The sequence below is a fragment of the Pogona vitticeps genome, chromosome 1, assembly GCF_051106095.1.
Source record: "Pogona vitticeps strain Pit_001003342236 chromosome 1, PviZW2.1, whole genome shotgun sequence".
Taxonomy (NCBI): Eukaryota; Metazoa; Chordata; class Lepidosauria; order Squamata; family Agamidae; genus Pogona; species Pogona vitticeps.
Genome location: NC_135783.1, coordinates 253,008,487 through 253,030,103, shown reverse-complemented (window position 1 = coordinate 253,030,103; position 21,617 = coordinate 253,008,487). Strand labels below are relative to the sequence as shown.

Here is a 21,617-nt window from a genome sequence, read left to right as displayed (position 1 = left end):
ATGCCCACTTCCTCCTTTGCACTGTATCTCGCACCAACCCTGTGGGTTCGATCCGCTTCAGAGAGAGAATGGCTCGACCGAAGTCACCCAATGACTTATATGGTCCCCACACCTCCCAGCTCGAAGCAAAGCAGCCCGCTGGCTCCTCCAGCAGTTACCCGATCAGAAGCGGGCCGGTTTAGTTCACACCTGTCAAAAACTGAAAACGGGCAAAAGGGTTTTATTGCCCCTTCCTCCCAAATGCCAGTAATGGTTCGCCGCGCTTTCCCAAGCCTGGCAAATGAGTACACGTGTCAGCGAAAAGGTAACGTCGTGAACCATCTGCCTCCCTATTCCACTCCCGCTGTTCCACACGCGTCTATTCGCCGCCTGGCCTCCATCCCTGGCGCTTGGCAAACTGGCACTCTCCCCCCCCCCGCCTTCCCGCCAAGAGGTGCCCCATCCCGGAAAGGTCGTGAATAAACCGCGGTCTCCTGTCCAGAGGGCACCAGGCGGCGGCCCTGCCTCGGCTCCCACGCGGGCCAATGCTGGGGGGAGAAAAGCCCCCGCCCGGAAGGGACCCCGCGCCTTGTCCCCCAACTCTCAATACCCCTCCCCCTAGCCCCGCCCACTAAATGTGTCTCCGCCCCTTCCCCCGCCTCTGTTCCAGAGCTTCATGCAGGTCTGCCGCGAGGCATTGTGGGAAACTCCCTGGATCTTCTTTGCCCCCCCCCTCCTCTCTCTGCTTGGTGCTCTTCCTTCGTTCCGTGCCTCCTCCTCGCTGCGGAACATCCAGCTTCCAAGGCGTGACATCAGCGAACAGACCAGCCCGAGGCGGGAGGAAAGGTAGTGGGGGTCCCCGCCCCCGCCCCCCCGGGGGGCTCTTGGGTTTGCCTCCTACGCGGCCCATCCCCGACGGGAGGCTGAGGTGTGGGCGGGCAGGTGCTTGGGGAGGGGGTGGTGGTGGCGCGCGAGGAGGCTCTTGCAGGCAGGTGGGCAGAGGCAGCACCGCAGCCGGTGGGGGGGGGTGAGGAGAGGCTGCCCCAGGGAGGTGCGCGCATCTCCACCTGTGCCGCCGGAGATGCCCGCGCTGTGGCCGCCCTGAGCGACGGAGCGGGAGCCCCGTCCTGTCCCGGGGTTTCGAGGCCTGACGCTGGTTGCCGACGCCCTCCGAGCGAAGCGACGCGCCCCCAGAAGGCGCCGAGGCCTCCTTCCTCGGGCTTGCCTTCTCCCTTGAAGGTCAGATAGTGGGCGTGAGCCTTCAGGGAAGTGGGAGACGACGGCCCAAAACTCTGGCGCAGGGCAGGGCTTGGGCCCTTGAGCAACTCGTGCAACCTTTGGCATCACGCTTCCCACAGATGTGCAGAAATGCCTAGGCGAGACATTCTCTAGGGAAGAGATGCCATTTGTCCCTTAACAAGTGCCTTGGTCCATGCATTCTGTCGGAGTCTAGGAACGGAAACGGTTTTAGCTTTCATTTTAAAGACATGGCTGAAGACGCTGGGAAACTGGGGCATGCTTATTCAAAGCACTTTCAGAAATCAAACCATGCACAGAGAGGGTACCTTTTGCTATGAGGCTTTAATTCAAGATGTAGGGCACACATTTCAAGCGTGGATCTTGTTATTTGTTCTGTATTTGTGAATTGCTTTTCTTTCTTTGTTTGTTTTAAACTAACTGTGCCTTATACTGTACTTTATTTGGGAGATTTTGAGAACCTACTTTGAAGTATTGCAAAGTAGGTTCTCAAATTCTCCCAAATATATATTTCTTCTCTGAGCAGATAGTCTTTGGGTTGTTGTGTTCCTTTCCATCACTTTATGTTGGAAAAGTAAATGTGTGTGCACGCACAAATGTATGTGCCAGTATCATAAATTAACAGGGCTTACTGTATCCTAACTGTCTTCAGGTTTACACTGGATATTACAAAACCAGGTGTAGATTCTGTTTATGTATTTATATGTCTGTGTACAGGTAGGCACTGATTTACAGATAGGCATTGGAGAAAAACATACTAGATGAGTGTATGTTGTATGAAAAGGCACTTATATGGAGCTGGAAGCTGTTGAGTATATGTCTTGTTTTGGTTGCTCCTTCATACTGCACTATATATTTTGATGAGAGCTTTTCTTCCAAAGCAGAAAGACAGTTCAGTGCCAGATCAGCCCAAGCATTCAGAATGCAAATTTAGGGGAAAGATCCCTCCCCACAGAAGAGCTAATCTTCCATATCAAACCTCCAAATGGGAGAGGCAGGAGGTTAGTGTTGTTTCCTTTTTACTAAAATGAATGCTGGGTTTCTCATCCTTGTAGATATTTCCTCTATAAAGATGACCAGTAAGTATTTGAGTACCTGAGTCATGGAAAGCATTAAGAGTAAGAGTCCTTTTGTTTTCAAAGGGAATTTTTTTTTAAAAAAAATCTAGAACTTTAACAACAGTTCTAATAGAAGAAAACTAATATTGTTTCCAGGACACCCTCATTTTGTGCCACTTAGAGAATAGCCTCAGGTCAGATTCCAAATATTTACATAGGCCACAATCCTCAGAAAGAGAGAGGCTCTCAATAATCCAGTGAACTCAGTAAAAATTAGGTTTTCTGCTAGTTTATGTAAAACTTCCTGGAGGATTGTACCCTTGGTTTTATGCTATTTCAAAAGAAAGTGAATGCCTCTAGAAAAAGATGAGATATCATGGGCCAGGTTATTCTACATGATGTCTGATTCAGCTATGTAATCATTTCCTTTACATAGATACCAAAAGATGGGGATTATTCAATCTCTTTCTGTTATCATTAAGAGATTATCAAATAAAATCAGTGGGTCTCTTTGCAGGGTTTCATCATCATTATCAGTTATGTAGACCAACTAGCCTAGGATGTAGTCTCCCAGTTAGGAGATTTGGATGATGCTTTAAAAAGCTACTTATACTGTTTCTCTGTCTGCACAGAAAATTCAAGATTCTCATAGAAACCAGGCCTCCTTGGGCAGGTTTCTTTCCCCTACCATCAGCCCTACTTTTGGCATTTTGCCAGTGCAAGCACTTGGCAAGCTTCACAGCTCAGTCACAGCATCCATTTCCTTTGGCTGGGCCTTTGAATGCTTGCTCACTGCAGCAGAAGGATAGATTTTACTGGTTTTTGCCTTTCCTCAATAACTTTGGTATGAATAATCTAACTGTGGAGAGTGTGTGGGTGCTGACTCAATGTTGCTTCACTGTTTCCCACTAAATCCCTTCTCCGCATTATCATGGGAACAGGCAGGAGGAGAGAACAGCTTCTGTTGATTCTAGGCAGGCAGGGGCTTTCTGTGTCCCTCCCAGGGGATCCCATGCTATTATTTGCTAAAGGTCATTGCCTTGAGCTGAGCTGGGATCTCTCTCTGCAGTGGCTTCTTACATTTCAAGTGCGACACAGCAGCTTTGGGCCAGTGCCTGTGAAATTTTAGGAGACCTTGCAAGATCCTGTTCAACCTCTGGTCTCGCACAGCGCAGCAAATATGGGAGTAGTTAGCTGTAACTCATGTAGGGTGTTAGATACTTTTGAATTCAATTTGAGGGAAAACAAAAAGTTGCTCATTTTCAGGAATGCTGATAAGAACCATCGTTCTCGCAAAACAATTGTCCATTGTTAATTCAGGGTTCTGAAAAAAGTGTTGTTATACTTTAATTTAAAAATAAAATATCTGTAAAAGAGAGGGAAAGGAATGGCTGGGCACAAGCCATGTCTTATACATGAAGAAATGCAGATGAAAATGCTGTTGTTTTGACTTATATACTGCCCCGGAGAGTTAAAGCACTTTTTGGGTAGTTTACAACATAATAAACAGACAAAACTCCCCCTGCCCCCTATGTGCTGGGTACTCATTTTATTGACCTTAGAAGGATGGAAGGCTGAATGAGCCTTGAGCTGGCTACTTGAATCTATTGGGATCTGATAAAATTATTAGATTAAACTTGCAATACCAACTTCCATATCACTTTTACACTGTTGCAAGCTTCACTGGAGCTTATTTGCAGTAAATCTGTACCTATAGTTATCTTCACCAACTTTGCACAACAATTAAATTAATCAGTCACTCCAGTGTGGCACAATGGGAAAATAAGACCTAATATTGGAGGACTAAGGGCTGCTATATGTTCAATTTTTCTCCGATAGTAAGAAAGCAAAGTGCCCATTTGGAGCAGAAATAACTAATAATAATTCCATGGGCACCTTCCCCTCCTCCACCTCCTCCTCTATTACTACTTTTACTCTGCCTGATACTTCCCACACCCTTTCCTTCTCTTCTGCCAGTGGCCAGAAGGATCCGTAAGAGAGCAACAACAGCTGCAAGGCTAGTTTTCCCTTCACTCCTACAGTCCTGTCTTCTGTTATTTTTACCTGTACGTAGGCACTTCTTTCTCCTGAACGACTGTCTGTTTGGCCTTAAGTGGTAAAGGTGCCTCAAAAATGTGTGCAATATACCAGAAGTTGGGGGAGGTGGCAGTGGAGGTAGATTGCAAGGTCCTTGTGTTCTCCAATGGCCACGTATAGCTTTTGCTAGGAGAAGAAGGGGGGGAAACCAGGTGGGCCTAGGGGTCAAAGTGGTCGATTGGACAAAGCTGGAGCTCTGGCCTGTATATGTTTTAAAAGCTGAAAGGCTCATTCCCAGCCATAACATGATGAAGAAATATGACCCAGGGCAGGGATGAGCATAATGTGGCCCTCCAGATTTTGTCGGTTTGCTGCTCTCGCACTCTTCACTGGCTCTGTTCTCTAGGACTGATGGGAGTTGCAGTCCAATAGCACTGTTCCTCCCCACCCCGCTTGCTCAACCTGAGCTTTTCAAACTTGCTCAGGCCTGCACACTAGTCCCAGGAAAAACTTTTGGACTACAGCTTCCCAGTTATATTGGCCAGGGGGATTCTGGGAACTGTAGTTTTTTCTAATCGCTTTTCCAAGGTCTCCCTTGCATGCACACCTTTCCACACATGTGCATGAACAGTTCTGTTGCTTAGTCATGGTGACTTTCTGGTAAATGTTCCTCACATGAGCAGAACCTGAATTATTGGCTAGAAGCTTCTCGTCAACAAGCAGCCTCCAGGTCTAAAGAGGCTCGTAGCAAAGTTTCCTCTTAAGTGTTGAAAGCATGTAGCCAATGTTTCCATCGCAGGTCTGACAAGTTACCTCTCTGGATGGACACAGTGTCTGGAATGTCATAGTGATATGCTTCACGAGGTCTGGTTTCAATGCAAGGTGATTCTCTGCATTAATTGGGAAACTTTTAGAAGGCAAGCTTCTCTCTCTGAAGTGGAGTGGCTTATAAAAATGGTTGATCTTGTTTTACTCTGGGGGGCAGTACAAGCCAAGTGGTCCTTTTGGGAGCATACAGTTACCCCCAATGTTGTTAGGATGTAAAACTCATTATCCCTGCACAGCATAGGCAGTGGCAAATGTTAATGGGAGTTGCGGTCCAGTCACAACGGGAGGGCCACACAGTTCCCAGTCCTGCTATAGTGGAAGAAAGATGAATGGTGCATTGGAGAGAGAGAGAGAGGCAGGCAGACAACATAAATATCATAAGAATTTGGGTCACCATTGCTAGCTGCATCTCATGACTGCCTGCTAGCTAAGATAAAATAGGGTTGCAAAAGCATGTCACTATCTTCCATGTAAGTACCATGTGCTCCTGGAATCGGCTTCATGGGTTACAAACCACTTATGCGAGAAGCACTGTATGTTTATTGTAGGTACAGGCAAGCAGAGATCCTATGTGACCAATGGGAGCAAAATTCTATGCAGTTAGGCTGATGTGCTAAAATTGGAGAGAAAAAAGATTATGCATGCTTTCCATACATGACCTTATCCTGCAAGTGTGTCTAGTGAAGAGAGTGAATTGGAAGGTGTCTTCAGCATCAAGAAATGGACACAATGCATGAGAATTTGTTTTAAGACCAGAGCATGGAAAAATTACAGTTCTGGATTATAACTTCTAGAGTCCTCCAGTCATTGCCATGCTAGAAGGTTCTGGGGTGGATCTGTGAGTTGTTTTCTAAGAAAGTAGCTCTAATCTCAATACCACTTGAGATCAGATTTAGAATTTGCTCTTGATACTCCGCTCCACCCGTGAAGGTCATGCATGCCAGAACCAGAACTTGGGAAATCCTGTTTATAATGGAAGTGGTTTCTAAATCTGAGAAGAGGAAATAATTTTGATAGTTTTTCAGATTTATGTAAAGTAAGGAGTTTTTCCTCCTGGGTGAAATGCAACCTGATGCATATATCTTTATTATATGTTTTTAAAGATACACCATAGCTAAAATTCACTGGATTATACACATATTTAAAGAATAAAGTATAAGGCAAGCCCAAAAGAATTACAAGAACACAGGTAAGATTAAAAAAAAGACAGGATAAAACAATGCACAGATTTTAACACATTAAGAATTCTGAAAAAATTAAAAGATCTCAGAAGAGGATACAATATAGGTATCTAGTGAGCTTCTTCTGAACATTATAGGGATGAGCCACAACCACGGCTAGAGACACATCTCTTGCAGCCTTGTGCCTCCTTCACATATTGGAGGGCATCTCCAGAAGAGTCTGTGATGAGTGATGCAAATATGGAAAGGGATGGTCCTTTCTGGTAACCTAGTCAGTGCATCTAGACTCGCCATATCTGTGATGGGACGCTGGAATAGAGCTGCTTCTTAAATAAATTCTGTGTGGTATAACCTAACATACAGGGAGATGTACAGTACTGGATAGGGAAGAACTGGGATGCACAGACAGTTCCTGGGAGATATATCTGCAGCTGCAGAGATACAAAGAAGTCTACATCATTTATGGGAGGCCTACAGAATGTTTGCCCCACGTCAGTGATGCCAGTTAAGAATGATGGGAGTTATGGTCCATCAATGTCTATTGGGTTGACATCCTGCTGTATGAATGAGTTTAAAAGATTTATCCCAATTTACTCAGGGAGGGGCCCTATCCAGAGTCTTTAGAAGTCAGACAGTGTCCACTTGGTGGCCTTTTTCTGCATGCTTGTTGAGACTCTTGAAATTCTCTAAAACGACAGGAACCGTTAGTTTTTCTTAAGCCAATTATTCTGTATGGTTGCTAATTTTACCTTTAATAATGGTTACCACCAATTTACTTGGAACAGATGTTGAGGTACCTACTCTGTAATTACCTGCAACAAAAAATTACAGGCCTTGTAATAACATATTCCAGTCTTCCAATACAGAGGTTGCTCTTAGGCAGAATGTGTACATTTTAGTTAAGACAAGAAAAAATTTACCTCTGAATTGATTAGGAACTGTGGGGTAGATCTCATTTGGTCCCTGCTTTGTTAATGTTAATCTGTCCAAGTTGGAAAGAACTTGATTTCTGTTCATAGAATCATAGAATAATTGAGTTGGAAGAGGCCTATAAGACCATCAAGTCCAACTGCTCAGTGCAGTAGTTTGTTTGTTTGTTTGTTTGTTTGTTTGTTTATACCCTGCCTATCTGGTCAATTTGACCACTCTAGGCGGCTTACAACATAAAAACATAACAAGTATATACGTATATATCAGGATGTATATATATATAAAAAAGAAAATTATAACAATTAAATTATTCTGCAAGATGGGGAAAATATAACAATAAATCAAATAGAAAAAGAAGGGAAGAGGGCCAGGAATTGACTGGGGGGAAGGCCTGCCTAGTAGTAGTTCACTACTATTTGCCTCAGTTCTTCTTACTTCCTTCCTGACAAAGAAATTTCAAGCATTTACTGTATATTCACCCTATATCTTCTGTAATGAAAAAAATTCATATAAATTCAAAGAGCTCTCCTGTAGTATTTTATATTCCTTCAGCATACCTTTTAATTCCTTTGTCATCTATCCACCTGTTTTGTGGATTTCCTACTGCTAATATTCCCTTCCCCATTAATTTTTGTCAGACTTTATTTTTACTTTTTGTCACATACACCTCTAATATCGTTTTAAAAAAACTTCTTGACTTTTATCTCTGGATAAGTTTTAGGAATAAAGGCACCTCAGATTTTATCTATTGTAACTGAAAGTTCAATATACTCTCAGATAGAGAGTGAATGGGTGGTACGGAATTGCAATATATTCCTCCAATTATATGATGTTTAGCATGATGCAAATGATTCAGAATTTCCTGACTATACAACATTATTGTGAGTGTGGGGGAACTTGCACTTTTCTTCGAGGAATTGTTTCTTTTTTAACATCTATCAGGACGAAATTTGTTTTAAATTTCTCCACATCACATTGTTTTATGTTGTGTGAATGGTCATGTCACTGTATTCTGTGCATGGGGGAGTTATCTGTGTGTTGATGTCTTGATGATGTGTTTGAGGTGGTACGGGATGCGGTTCCATTGGAAAATCAGCAGTTGTGCCCAATGACCAAACAACAACAAAATGCTATGAATTGTCGAGTCCGCAGGAACAGCACCAATACAGAAGTTGCTTGTAGAATTAGAAAGTTCAAGTGTCCTTTTGAATTTCAAATTCAGACAAAAATCCAAGAGATCTTCAACTGGATTGGGTATCCATAACAGAGAAGAATCAGTTCCACGTGCAGAATCTTCAGAACCTAGAGCAAGCTTGCAAGGGCCTTAGTGGTCTAAGTGGCAACAGGATCTCTGGCCTCTTCAGCATTCCTGTTCTTTCTCTTTCAGAACTCTTACTCATAGCCCCCTCGTTCTTAGTCTCATCGCTTTGGGCTAAACCAATATTAAATGGGGTGACACAAGCACCAACTTTCACAGGTCTGTGCAGGGTACAAAAATGTCTTATTATGTGATTCTAATGAGGATCCTTCTACAACACAGCCTTAGTTGCACATGGGCATGCATAGAACAATTGAAATGTTGTTATTTAACATACACACACACCCTTTCCACTTAGTTAAATGTAGCATATCATTTAGGTAAATATACTTAGAAAGTTTGCTGTCCAATACATCCCTTTTGACAGATATAAACAACTTCTTCTATTTGTTCCACTGCAAAATGGAAGAACATCAAAAGGGGAGGATGAGAGAAGATTGCCAAGAAATCTCAATTTTTAGCTGGATAAGCCTATATTTAACTTGGCTCACACAAAAGCTCTCTATGAGACTGTGAAAGCTGGTGAGCGAATAATGACAGGGGCTGCAGCTTGGTGACTCTTTATTCACAGATGTGTCACGTGTGCCATGTGAGCCCCCTGAAGTTCTTTAGACAGATACCAGATCTGCATCATAAACTACTGGAACAACCTTCCTCCAGAGATTCGTGAGGCCCCGTCGCTGGGTATTTTTAAGACCCATCTCAAAACTTGGATGTTCAAGCAGGCTTTCCCTCCAGATAACACTTAACCTTTTCTTCTTTAATTTATTTTTTTGTTATATTGCCATCTTGAAAATATGTCTACTGCTTATAGTTGGCTGCATATTGTTATTATGTATAGTATATTGGTTTTTTGTTATATGTACATTTTATTGTGTTTATATTCCTGGAAGCTGCCTAGAGTGGTCATTTTGAACAGATAGGTGGGGTCTAAATAAAATAAATAAATAAATAAAAATACAGTTCAGGACCTCAAATTGTGAGGGGCTTCTGAATAATTTTTTTAAAGCATAAATTTTATTCAAGTTGAAGTTTTCCATTATATACATTTTTGGATAATACTGTGGGGCCTCTTGCACATTCCAGACTGAAAGCCTCAGCATGTCTTAATCTAGCTGTGTCAACAGATCAGGCTTCCCTAACCTGGTGCCCTTCAAGCTGCCTGGGGCATTATAGGAATTGTGGCCCATCACTGTTGGGCACCAAATTGGAGAAGCATGCTGTAGAACAGAGGTGTCATATTCAATTTCATCTTGGGCCGCATTGGCATTATGATTGCCCTCAAAGGGCTGGTTGTATCTGTAAGACTATATAAATGCATCTACTCTTTATCATATTAAATATAATCCTCCTCATTCGATTATTCCTGGTTTTAGTAATAATGTAGGTAATAACTAGCTCTGAAAGTAAAAGTCTATGATCAAAGTCTAGAAATAATGGCAAGCAGATAGGCAACTGTACAACTACTGTACAATTTATTGAAAAGTGAGTTTTAGTAACACCTGTTGATGCCTGTTCCACAGCCCCATCCATGTTTGTTTGTTTTGTTAATTATTCACAGTCTCCCACCTTTCCCTCACATTTACCACAGCCCTCGTCCCTCGTTATCACCTGGCTCCTCACTCACGTCTGTAGCCATTGCGGGAGAGGAGGCAGAGATGGCCACTGTTAGACGACGCCATCAAACAGTCCTCGCCAGAAGCCATAAGACGAATGGGAGTGGGCAATAGCAAGTACTACATTTCCCAAGGTGCTATACGCCGCCCAAGCGGCTGCACTTTCTGACTCTTTGCATCTTGGAATGCTGGGATTAGAATGCTGGGGCAGATTCCCAGCATCTTTGCGGAGCTTTATGGGTGACCAAGGAAGCGCCTGCGTATTGTATGCTGCACAGTAGCAGGCAACACTCTGAGGGCCACATAAAATGGCCCAGCAGGCCAGATTCATCCCGCAGGCCTTGAGTTTGACACATGTGCTGTAGAGGACCTAACTGGCAGTGGACCTCTCATTATTTCCTTCTTCAGTAAGCTCATATCTGGTTTACTTTAGAATGCTGCATAGTCTACAGCTGTTTCCTTACAACTCCAGAGGTCACAAATGATGGTATTTTCTTTACTGAGATGGAAAACGAGATTGCACTCCTCCCATTCTATTTACAGAACTGAAAGTAGGATTTTTCTTCAACAGTGGTTGATCCAGCAGCATCCTTTATTGCACCTTAGTGCCAAGCATGTCATGTAGCATAGGATCTCTCCTTCAACCCATTCCTGCTGCTTCCCAGTGTCTCACTCTGCCTAATGGGAGGGTCGGACCTACCCATTAATGGATTTATTTTCTTCTTAAAAGTTGCTTACACAACCTACCATATAAAGTTGAAGCACAATTAACTTTTGTTAATTGACCCTTCATACAGGCATTCTTTCTGAAGAATAATGGCTTGTTGAAACCTAGATCTTTTGATGGCTATACTGGTTTCTCAGAAAAAAGAGACAATAATTTATTTTCCTGTTTGGACTAATTTGCTCAAAAACACTGGAAACACATTTCAGTCAGAATAAGGAGAGAGAGAAAGAGAGAGAGTTTAATCCACACATGTTTACATGGTCTGCCTTACTGGTACCCTGTTTCCCTGAAAATTAGACTTAACCTAAAAATAAGCCCTAGTATGATTTTTCAGGATGCTCAGAATATAAGCCCTACCCCAAAAATACGCCCCAGTGAAGTGAAACCCCACCCTCCACCATCGTGCAGCAACCAGAAGAAGATGACATGACAGTATTTGAATAAATGTAGATCGTTGTACATTAAAAAAATTAAAACATCCCCTGAAAATAAGCACTAATGCATTTTTGAAGCAAAAACTAATATAAGACTATGAGGGTTCATTTTGTGGGGCTGTCTGTTCTCCAAATAAAGGACGAGTCGGTTGAGGTAAATCCAATGGTTCAGTATTTATTGCAACATCAACTCCAACAGGGTTCACTCCTAAAAAGGGGTTCAAAGATTCCTGCAACATGTTACTCGGCTTTAACGGGGTCCATAAACCATTTATAAAAGGGTTTGTCGTCTCTGGGTTCCAAGGTCCTGTTAACGACGGCACAGGTCCCCTGCCCAGGGTCCAATTCTTCTTCCAACGATATTAACGGTAAAGTCTCTTCATCCCCACTCCACTCACCCCAGGACGACCCGTCTCCTCCTTCAATTCCCCAGGGGCCGGGTAACCCCCCAACTTCCTCAATTCGGCTATATGCCATTGTTTTTTCCTCTCCAGCTCTCAGGCTACAGCCTCCCTTTCTTCCCGGAGCTTCCTTCTCCACTCCTTGGCCTCTGTCTCGCCCCAATAAGAAGGATGAGGTTTCAGCCCAAGCTGACGGCGCTTCTCCGCCTCTTCATGTGGGACACGTACCTGCTCCCACTTGTGGGTCCAGAGATCCTCCATCCAGATCCACTCCCAACCCCCCGGTATCTCCGCCTGCTTTCCTCTTATATCCCCCGCCGCCGCCTCAATCTCCTCCCTCCATCTTCCCGCCAAAGATTCCCCGGGTTCGGGGGTAAGGGTTAACCCTTTCAGAGTCGCCTCCAAATCTCCTGTATCTACCCCCTTATTTAAGGTAAGGGGTTCGGCGATCTCTTGTTCCCAATCTGGGGTCTCCACGCCTTTCTCTTCCCGACGCGTTGGGGACGGAGGTGGGGATGTTTGGGTGTGAAGGGTTCTCTTCGTGAGCGACGGCACTCCCACTAAGGCCTCCATTTTGGGGGCCTCACAAAGACCCTGTCTTATTTTCGGGGAAACATGGTATCTGTCTCAAGGTATTTATCCCAAACTGTAGAAGTGAGAGGTCTGTGTAACTGAAGCAGCCCACCGACCCTCCCCCTTAGTTCCTTCTGAGTCTTCCAGCTGTTGCCATCTTCCTGAGCTGGCTCTCTGGTTGTGATGATGTTACATCTGTCTGTTTCACCTGAAACTTACTCCCAGTATGTCACATATATATTTATCTCTTGCTCTGCTCAAATGATTCACTGTGGTGGTGCCAGCTCAGCATTGCAGATGTTTGTTTGAACAGATAAGAAACAGGTGCTAGGCCATAAGCTAAGTAAACAGATATGTGGCACTGAAGGGGAGAGATATTCCAAACCCATGAACTAGCCTGGGGGACAACAGGGGCCCATCATCACTGTTGAAGTAAGATTGAGAAGCTGACTGCTAACCAGTCGGCTTCTAAATATGAAATGGAGGATATATTTGCATGTTGTCTTTGGCAGCAAAATGTCTGCTCACCTGGCTTGCTAAGAACTTCCTTGGTAATTGTTTCAAGAAGGATGTGGGTTTGGGAAAGGCTTGCCTTGTAATATTCTTGAAAGGACCTTGAGTTTTCTTAAACTCCTGCCAAATATGAAGCACTGAATTTTATCATCCTGTTTGTTTGGATACTAGGCTGCACTCTTCGCACTCTTCAAGGGCAGTGGAAATAACCCCGTTTTATCTGATCTCAATCTCTGTCTCTGTCTCTCTGTCTCTCTGTCTCTCTCACACACATGCACACACATACACACACACACACACGCACACACACAGAGAGAGAGAGAGAGAGAGAGAGAGATGCCAGGGATTGAATCTGGGACCTTTTAAGTGCACTGGCCTATAGCCTTCCTCAGTGCGGCATAAAGGTTATTGAGCTAGGTGGAATCTGAGTTTGGAAACATAGTTTTTGGGGGATGCTGGCTGGGGGATGCTGGGAATAATCCCAGAAAGTAATTTTATAAACTACACCGTCTGGTGTTTTGTTTGCGTGTTTCAATTTGTACCAGGGCAGAGTTAACTGGCAAAAGCTTCTTTGGTTGGAAACTTTCAAATTTGGCATTCATTCACTAATCTTACTCTGGAAGCTTCTCCTGACCCTCCTCTTTCTGCTTCATTTGTAGGTTCTGTAACATGTTCAGCTGAAATATTGTCTGAGTGGTGCATCTTCCTGAGACGGGACAACAGCTGCACAAGATCAAGCCATTTGAAACAGAGCCTTTGGATTGACTGGTGAAGTAGAGGGAACCATCCATTTCCTTGGCTTGCTTCGTAGACCATCACTTGGCTTTGACCTGCAGGCAGGCACTGTTAGCTTCTGCTGCACAGTTGAGCAGATGGAGTCCAAAGGGAGCATCCGAAGTGGAAACAAACCTGACGCCAAGATCGCCAGCTCTGGGAAGCCGGAGAAGCCTAATCCTGGGCCTGTGGCAACTGGTGAGAAAAAAGAAATGCCTAAGGAGCAACCAGCTCCTGCTACCACCCCAGCAAAAAAGGGGGCAACAGCAGCAAATGATGCCTTGAGCATGCTGAATGACCACAGCAACATAAAGCCTAGTCCTACCACAGCAACAGAAGGCCCTGAAGCAGCCGCTCCGTCTGCTGACTCTGAGCAAAAAGAGAACAATGCAGAAGAATCACCAGGCAGCAGCATCTTTGAGAACATGAAGCCTCTGATCATCGTGGGAGGGGTGACAGTGGCTGCCATAGCTGTGATAGTGGGTGTGGCCATCCTTGCCCGAAAAAAATAAAAATTTGAAATTAAATTTAAAAAAAAACAAGAAGTACAGGGGAGAGAAATTCTCTGAGCTGTGTACAGTTCCTTTTCAGACAAATGCATGCCGTAAACTCTATACATAATACCTATAAATATGCAGTATATATATAGAGAGAGAGCACATTAGGTAGGTAAAATTGCTGTGCTGGCCACTTGACTCATTCAAAATGAGCGTGCCAGGGTTGATCTAGTGTGGGTACTCAGCGCACTTGTGCTCTTTTGTGTAATATAATTTGGCTTGTACCATCATGTATAGATGGGCTTTTTCTGGTCAGTGTAAGCTGTTGCTATGTTTCCTTTCCATAGTCCCTCTTCTCATCTTCATCCAGGTGTTCAAACTTAGTTCCAGTGTTGCATTCAGAGCCTTTTGCTTTCCAATTGGATTAGAAAGGGAGATGTTTCCTATCAACAGGACCACCGGTTCCCACTTCTTGTCCTACTACACTAAAGCTGTTTTGAAAACGTTCAAGGATTCATAAGGAGGCAGCAGCTTCTCCCATCGAAGAGGTGCTTGGTGCCCTCAGTACTCATTTCGTCCACCTTTTATCAGAGCATCAGAAGTGGAATCTCATCTTCTAAGTTGCAAGGTTATAACCAGAACATGGCTGGCTGGCTGGCTGAAATTACTAGAAGCAAGTATGACTTATTGAGTTCTACACTGTGTATTTTGGATCTCCTAAGATTCATCCAAAACAGGCTGCCCATTTATTTGAGCTGACATTGGACATTCCAAGAGCATTCTTTTTGCACCAACTTTGAGATATATGTCAAGTGCAGAAACCCCTGGCCCTACACTGGTGAATTGCATATAGATACATTGACAGAATGTTTTCTCTCCAGATATTTAAATCAATGGGATCTGAAACTATAGATATCAAGAAACCGTTCTGTGGATATGGATGTGGGATTAATACCAGTGCTTCTCCATGGAAGGCAGAGTGCTATATTTATGTATTTTGAATGAGGTAGAAGAGAAGGTAAGAAGCAAATGTAGTACACAACACATGAGCTTGTTTTCTTTCACTTAGCACCAAGCTCCTTGGAACTGGATGGGCGATCTTTGGGTATTTAATGGCTGTAATACTGGAGGTGACAGAGGACTGGTATAATATTTCACTGAAAATTATGTCGTGAAAACTGACTCATTGGAACTGTTTTATCCCCCTCTACTTCAATTCGAACTGATGTGCGTTTAAGAGGAGAAGAAATTTCTTGTATCTTGGGTTAACCTTGCTTCATTGGTGGCCTTCCTAAAATAAAGACAGAATTGAAGCAGGAAAGAAGAAAGTTAGTATCCTTTTATTTATCTGCTGAAGAACTTTCCAGAATCACAAGACCAGTGGCACATAGATTATAGAAATGATAAAATGACGATTCCAGAGAAGAATCTTACATTAAAATGTCTATTTTTTGCTTGGAGTACTCTAGCATAAAAGTGGTCATCAACATGAGATGAGGCTTTATTTAAACAAAAGAAGAAACAGCAGCTAATTAGATTGGCCAGAAGTCTTTTTGCTCTATTAAATTGGGAAAACAACAAGATGTTCATCCCAGTATGGACTAGATTACAAATCAAATATCTATCCTAGAGTTTTGCTTTTTTAGCTTGTCTAATTCTAGACCAATAACACAATTTGGAAATAGAATAAGGTGGTGACAGTGGCAGGACTACAGTTCATCACCTTAAATAACAGCAATTTCTCTCTCTTGTATTTAAGGCTGTGATATGATAGCTTAGGTCTATAAGGGAATCATTCACATACAGCCATTGCTGAGTACTGTGGTGTCCTGCCATCTTGAATCATTATCTGGAGCCCGCCCCCAGTCTGAGAACACCTGTATTCTTGTGTGAATGTATACAAGCTTCCTTAGTCCTACTTTATTTGAGAATATCTGTGTATCTGTATTACAGTTTCCAGGAGTCTTTGCAAGGCTAACAAATCTGTATTCTTTGTACAGAAAGCAAAAGGCAACCATTATTTGCTCACCTGCATTCACACAAAGTGTCCATGTTTTTTGTCACTTGCATTTCATCATGCAGCACTCCAAAACATGTTTTCCTTTCAATACAAGAATGTATGGTCAGCCTACCGATGAATGTACAATCACCCCTCAAGTGCTAGGAGCTGAAAACAACAATTTCTAAAGAGTCCCTTTCCTAACAATAAATTTAAGTCAGACTATTCCTGCAGTTATGGCTAGAAGAATCAGCTGTGCACTTGGCTTTGCAGGTAGGGAGGCAGAAAGTGACAACACGTGCAAACCTAAGAGTTTACACATATCGCGGGTAGTAGTGTAGCTCTGGCTTCTTGACATTTTGGGAGATGGAAGGCTGCTCACCTTCCTTCCCCTTGCCTGGCTGCTGCACCTTCTCTTCTTCAACTCTTCCTGTATTGGCAGCTATAGGGATTCAAGACCTGCACTGAATTGCTACCCGGGTTTCTTCTGCAACATGCATACACTCCTCTCCTGTCTACTTCATTGTGTTAAAGAACAATGTACCATCCCTCACTAGGCCAATGTAGCCCTGACTGGGAGACTGTGTATTCGGAATATGTGCACATATAGGCATCTTCCCAGTTCAACTGATCTTGTGCTTTATGGAAGTGTAGGAACCTTGCAGTGAAGAACACTAGTTGTATCAGTAAACACTCCACTGCAAGCTTCTAAACATGCACCTCTGATAATGTGTAGGGTTTTTGTATACTTAGAAGCCAAGCAGGTCAGACTGTAACTGCATCCTGACTTGTAATAGCTGCTTTAATTATGCAAACTCTCCCACACTTCATTGCTGGCTTTTGGATGCTGCTTTGTTTGGCATTGAGGAGACATATTCTCAAGATACCAGTGTTGTTGGGTCCCTAATGAAGCCAGTCATTGCTTAAAACTATTTTTATGTGTTCTTTTGTGCCAATGTTCCAGAATGGACACATCATTATACAGTTCCTCGACTATTTTTTCTTGTATGCATTCTAATAGTTCCGTCATGTCTTTCCTCTAAAGCAATTGTGATGCTCGCCCTCCATGTTATCAGTATTGCAGTCCTATGAATTAGACAGGGTGACCTTGATCTAGCCATTCTCACTTTAACTTAACTCTATATCACCCCAGTTTTCTTATGCAGCACGCCTGTGCATGTCTGCTTTGTTTAAGGAGACTCACTCTCACGTATATCAGGGCAGGACTGCAGCATCATTTGGTCTGCGGCAGTAGAGTAGCCTATATGAATTGTCTGATTTGTGTGTCATTGAGCACATGCTGTGCAAGAACAGAGCTCTCCTTGCTGGGCTGCCTAAGGAGAGATGGAGCCTCTCCAGCCAGAACAACACACACAGGAAGGGGGAGTAGCAGAGGTGGAAAAATAACGAGACAGTGTGCTGTGTTTTTAAATAATAATAACAGGAACCTACTTATGTGTAATTCTCTTTGCTTGTGCCAGAGAATGTTATCTATTCTCTATGTGAAAGAGCCATTTTAATCTCATAGGCTTTGGGAGAATTAGCCTCAATATTTATTTTTATGGTTTTAGTCATTCATGTAGATTTATTTGTTTTCCTACACATGCATACCAAGATCCTTGTTTGACCTATAAACATACTTTATAAGGATCGGGCATGCCCATTTACATGGCATTGCATCCAGTAAGTTTCACATTTAGCCACCCTGAGTACAAAACTGTTTGAGAATAAATTAAGATTTAGTATTCTTGACACATTGGACTATAACCGATGGAAGAAATCTGTGTTTAAAGATTGCTCAGATGCAATATTGCTAATGTGTATCTTTACCTATGTTAAGGTAAAATGATCTGTGTCACTGGTGGTTCCTTAAGACTATTTATGTCACTCTGTGTAATTTCTGTCAATGAATGCTTCTCCAAAGCAGCCGCTCAGGCAAACATTGGGATGCCTCACTCAGCACCCTAGTCTTTTGTTGAATAAGACTAGGGTGCTGAGTGAGGCATCCCAATGCTTTGCTTGTTTGCTATTTTCCCATTACGTCCTCCCAGCAGCTTTTAGTCCTATATGGAAGAAAGAAAACCGGGAACTCTTTCATTCTCTATGTATGGGAGTGAAAGTTGAAGCTGGGAAAAGAGGGGAGAGGAAAGGATTGCAAGGCTCCTCCTCATATCCCAGTCCTCTTTGATGAAGATCATGGCCTAGGGGGCTGCTTTAGAGAAGTGACGGCCTTTGGATAAAAAGGACCTAATTACCTTGCCAAGTATCAGTTCAAAACAGTGGCTCTCCTAAAGGTGATGTATCTTAAAGGCAAACAGTGGAACTTTGGCCATTTCTGCCACCCCCACCCCCAAGCCCTATTCAATCCACTGCACTCCCCTGCCCACACCCACCAGTTCCAGAGAAGCTTTGTCAATACCAGGATGTATAGAGTTTGGGTAAGAAGGGATCCTCCTGACACGGTTCCTTTCTTCCTGAATCCCTGGTAAGGGTCACAATATACAGCAAACCCACCCCCATACAAATACCTATTGACTTCTCTGCACAATGGAACGCCCCACCCTCTCTAGATGGACTTTATTTAAATTCAGTTTTAAAATCATTTTAAATGTAAGGATGAATTCTGCTCCTTATTTGAAACCTGCATTGGCTGGGATGTGTAGTTTTCATCTGAATTCAGTCTTCTTCTAATACTATTCATATGCAACACAAGGAATATGAGAGGCATATGAAAAATAACTATGCTACCGTTTTTCACTAGACTTCTAAGAACTGAAGGCCATGCTTTGCTCTGAAGCAACACAGTAATACTTATTCTTTAATTAGGCACCACCACATGTGATTCACAAATAACACTTATTACAATGCCTAAATGTGAGGAATCAAATCAAATTTAGCCCAGAGCTAATTAACCTTGTGATCTGCCAGTTTTCTACCCTTGTATTTTCAACTAGACTCCCAAACTGTCAAAAGAGCAAGGGGAATGTAAGATTGTCTCCATATTCTTTTAGTAATAGACCTATGTATTTGTTCATAAAGGTACTTGATTAGACTCCCCTTTTTTTCAATTACTGTATGTTTTTTTCCTATACCCACAATCAAAGGGAAGGCTATAGAGTAATACTTTCAAATGGGAAATATTCATTTATTCAATCTGAATGCCCATCATTTGGTTTAGGACCGACATAGAACAGTAAAAGTATACCAGATGACCCCCCATAGCAAGTGTCATTTCAAAAACAATAAACATGTTTTTGAAGGGTCCTTCAAGTTACTGTTAGTAGTCCCCAATAATTTTTTTTTCAAAGTGGAACTTGTCAGTTAACATCTTGATTTCTTCCCTCAGTGGATAGACCCACTTGTTGCCATAGGCTTGTTTATAACATATAGGTTTAGAGTTTTTTGTTTAATTTTGGAGTCAGCTGTTGGAGAAAACATTTCTCAAATGGAAATGGAAACCTGCTGGAAAATTAATTTTTACCTCCCTGAATTTTTAATCTTGCCTACACTTCTATGGACACTTTGTATGGGCTGCAGCTCAACACCTAAAACAGCAAAGAATTTTTTCCTTTCCCATATAGTATTCTTTTTTATTTGAATTTTAAAATGCGTATAAATGCAATAATGCAGGTAGACTAGAAATACTAGATTGAAATTAAAGTAGTTTAGCTTGTCCCATTGTGACCTACAGTGTTGTATGACACCCAACGCTGTATCCTAGCATTCTTGAGGCTTTCCTACGTAGCTGAATCTAGTATTAGCTTTGAAAATCCATTGTGTGAATGGCGGGGTGGGTTGACTGGAAATGTGTACGCTTTACACACTGTATGTTGTTTTCATCAGAAGCTATATGGCCACTCCTTATATAATGAAACTGTAAATGATTCCCAGTATACCTGTAACTCTTATCAGGATTGTGTGAAATAAACTATGTATATTGTATATTTCCTATGGTGGCAATCATTTTGTGTTTTATGTTTGTACATATAAACTCCTGCTTTTACATTTGCCACATGTTTAATTATGGTGATGTAGTTAGGCCTTCAAGACTATACTACAGTATTCTGCAAAAAGAACTGGAATGTTTTATTAATATATTTAGCTTGTCAAGGTAAGAGGCTGTCACTTATCAAAATATAGATGAGAAAGGAATACATAAAATGTGTTACTCTCTCTAAGATACAAAGAAAGGAAACTCTTATGGGAATTTTGGAAATACAGAAAAATTCAAACCTCACTGCAAGCTCTTCAGGTTGGGATAATGTGGACTTTGAGTTCACTCTGTACAGAATTGGAAAGTGGTAAGGATTAATAAAGAAATTGTGGGTTTAGAAGTTACTCAGAAATATATTCTGAATGCTTCTGCTGGCAACACATTTCCACAGATTATTTACAGTTCATTATCGGTTTTGAAAAGAGGGGGAGACAACATGAAACTATATTGAATCTCTTTATTAGGTTCAGCATCACATTAAATACTACATTATATAGCATATAATATATAGCCATATATATCATATATGTTTATAACATACAGGTTTATGCTATATATATGGCTCACTAGGGTGAACGATCATCAGTTTGTATATTCCATGATTCTAAAGGGAAGGATCATCACTCCAGTCTTCATTGGGTTAGGAAAAAGATGAAGGAGCATGGGTTACAAAATTTGGATATCATCAAAATTAGTTTGTCATTCCCGCTCAGTCCTTTAAGTGTTTAAGAATGCTTGTTGTGACTCATAATACCCATAACAATTCATATTCTTGAGGAATATCATATAGTATAAAATAGGAAGGGGTGGGGTTTGTACGTCATTGAGGAAATAATGACATGACATTGCATCCAATAAACTTTACCATTTGCTTTGACTCATCTTTTTCAGACTATATCATCTATACATTATACAGGAGCACATTTTGCAACGTGCACCACTAGGCTTAATTGAAAGCCCTGCATTTAATAAATGCTTCCACACAAGGATTTGTTTGTTTGTTTGTTTGTTTGTTTGTTTGTTTATTAGATTTCTATCCCACCCATCTAGACCAAGGGTGTACTCTAGTCTGGGATAACTATCCTATCTGCATTTACATCTGTTTCTCTTATGTTTTCACATCATGGTAGAATAACAAATGATATAAACTAAGCAACACTACATTCAGTTGCCCATAAATGCTTAGTAAGATATATGTGGTTTGACATGCTATGGAAAAGCCTGCCCCTCCTTGCAGCTATCAATAAAATCGATGTAAGGGGGCAAAGATGTTGTGATACATTGATGCTGTATTATACATTTCTAGAACAAAAATATAAATGGGGAAGAAGGGAAGTGGAACTCTTGGCTTTTTCAATGGCCAACCTGCATTCTAATCTGATATGAATTGAAAGACAAGGAAATTACTGTTGGAGTTTTATTGCAACCTTGCATGCTGCCTATGATTTAAATGACTGTGAGGGATTTTTCTGGGTTCGGGTAACTGTCAATCTATCCAGCA

At 42.2% G+C, this 21,617-nt stretch overlaps 1 protein-coding gene across 4 annotated transcripts; it reads left to right on the top strand.

The window, feature by feature from the left end:
• Positions 1 to 625: 625 nt before the first annotated feature.
• On the top strand, positions 626 to 20,064 carry CEND1 (cell cycle exit and neuronal differentiation 1). Of its 4 annotated transcripts, XR_013540746.1 has the most exons (3): positions 626 to 825; positions 13,512 to 18,057; positions 18,125 to 20,064. XR_013540746.1 is itself a non-coding variant. In XM_072985616.2 (2 exons), exon 2 carries the CDS (start codon positions 13,725 to 13,727, stop codon positions 14,136 to 14,138), a length of 414 nt encoding a protein of 137 aa, XP_072841717.1. In that variant the 5' UTR covers positions 626 to 825; positions 13,512 to 13,724; the 3' UTR covers positions 14,139 to 20,064. The 4 variants fall into 4 exon arrangements, 2 of the variants coding, with proteins under 2 accessions (XP_072841717.1, XP_078239786.1); XM_072985616.2 differs by having other exon boundaries at positions 13,512 to 20,064; XR_013540747.1 differs by lacking the exon at positions 626 to 825 and adding an exon at positions 844 to 1,218 and having other exon boundaries at positions 13,512 to 20,064.
• The last annotated feature ends 1,553 nt before the right edge of the window (positions 20,065 to 21,617 follow it).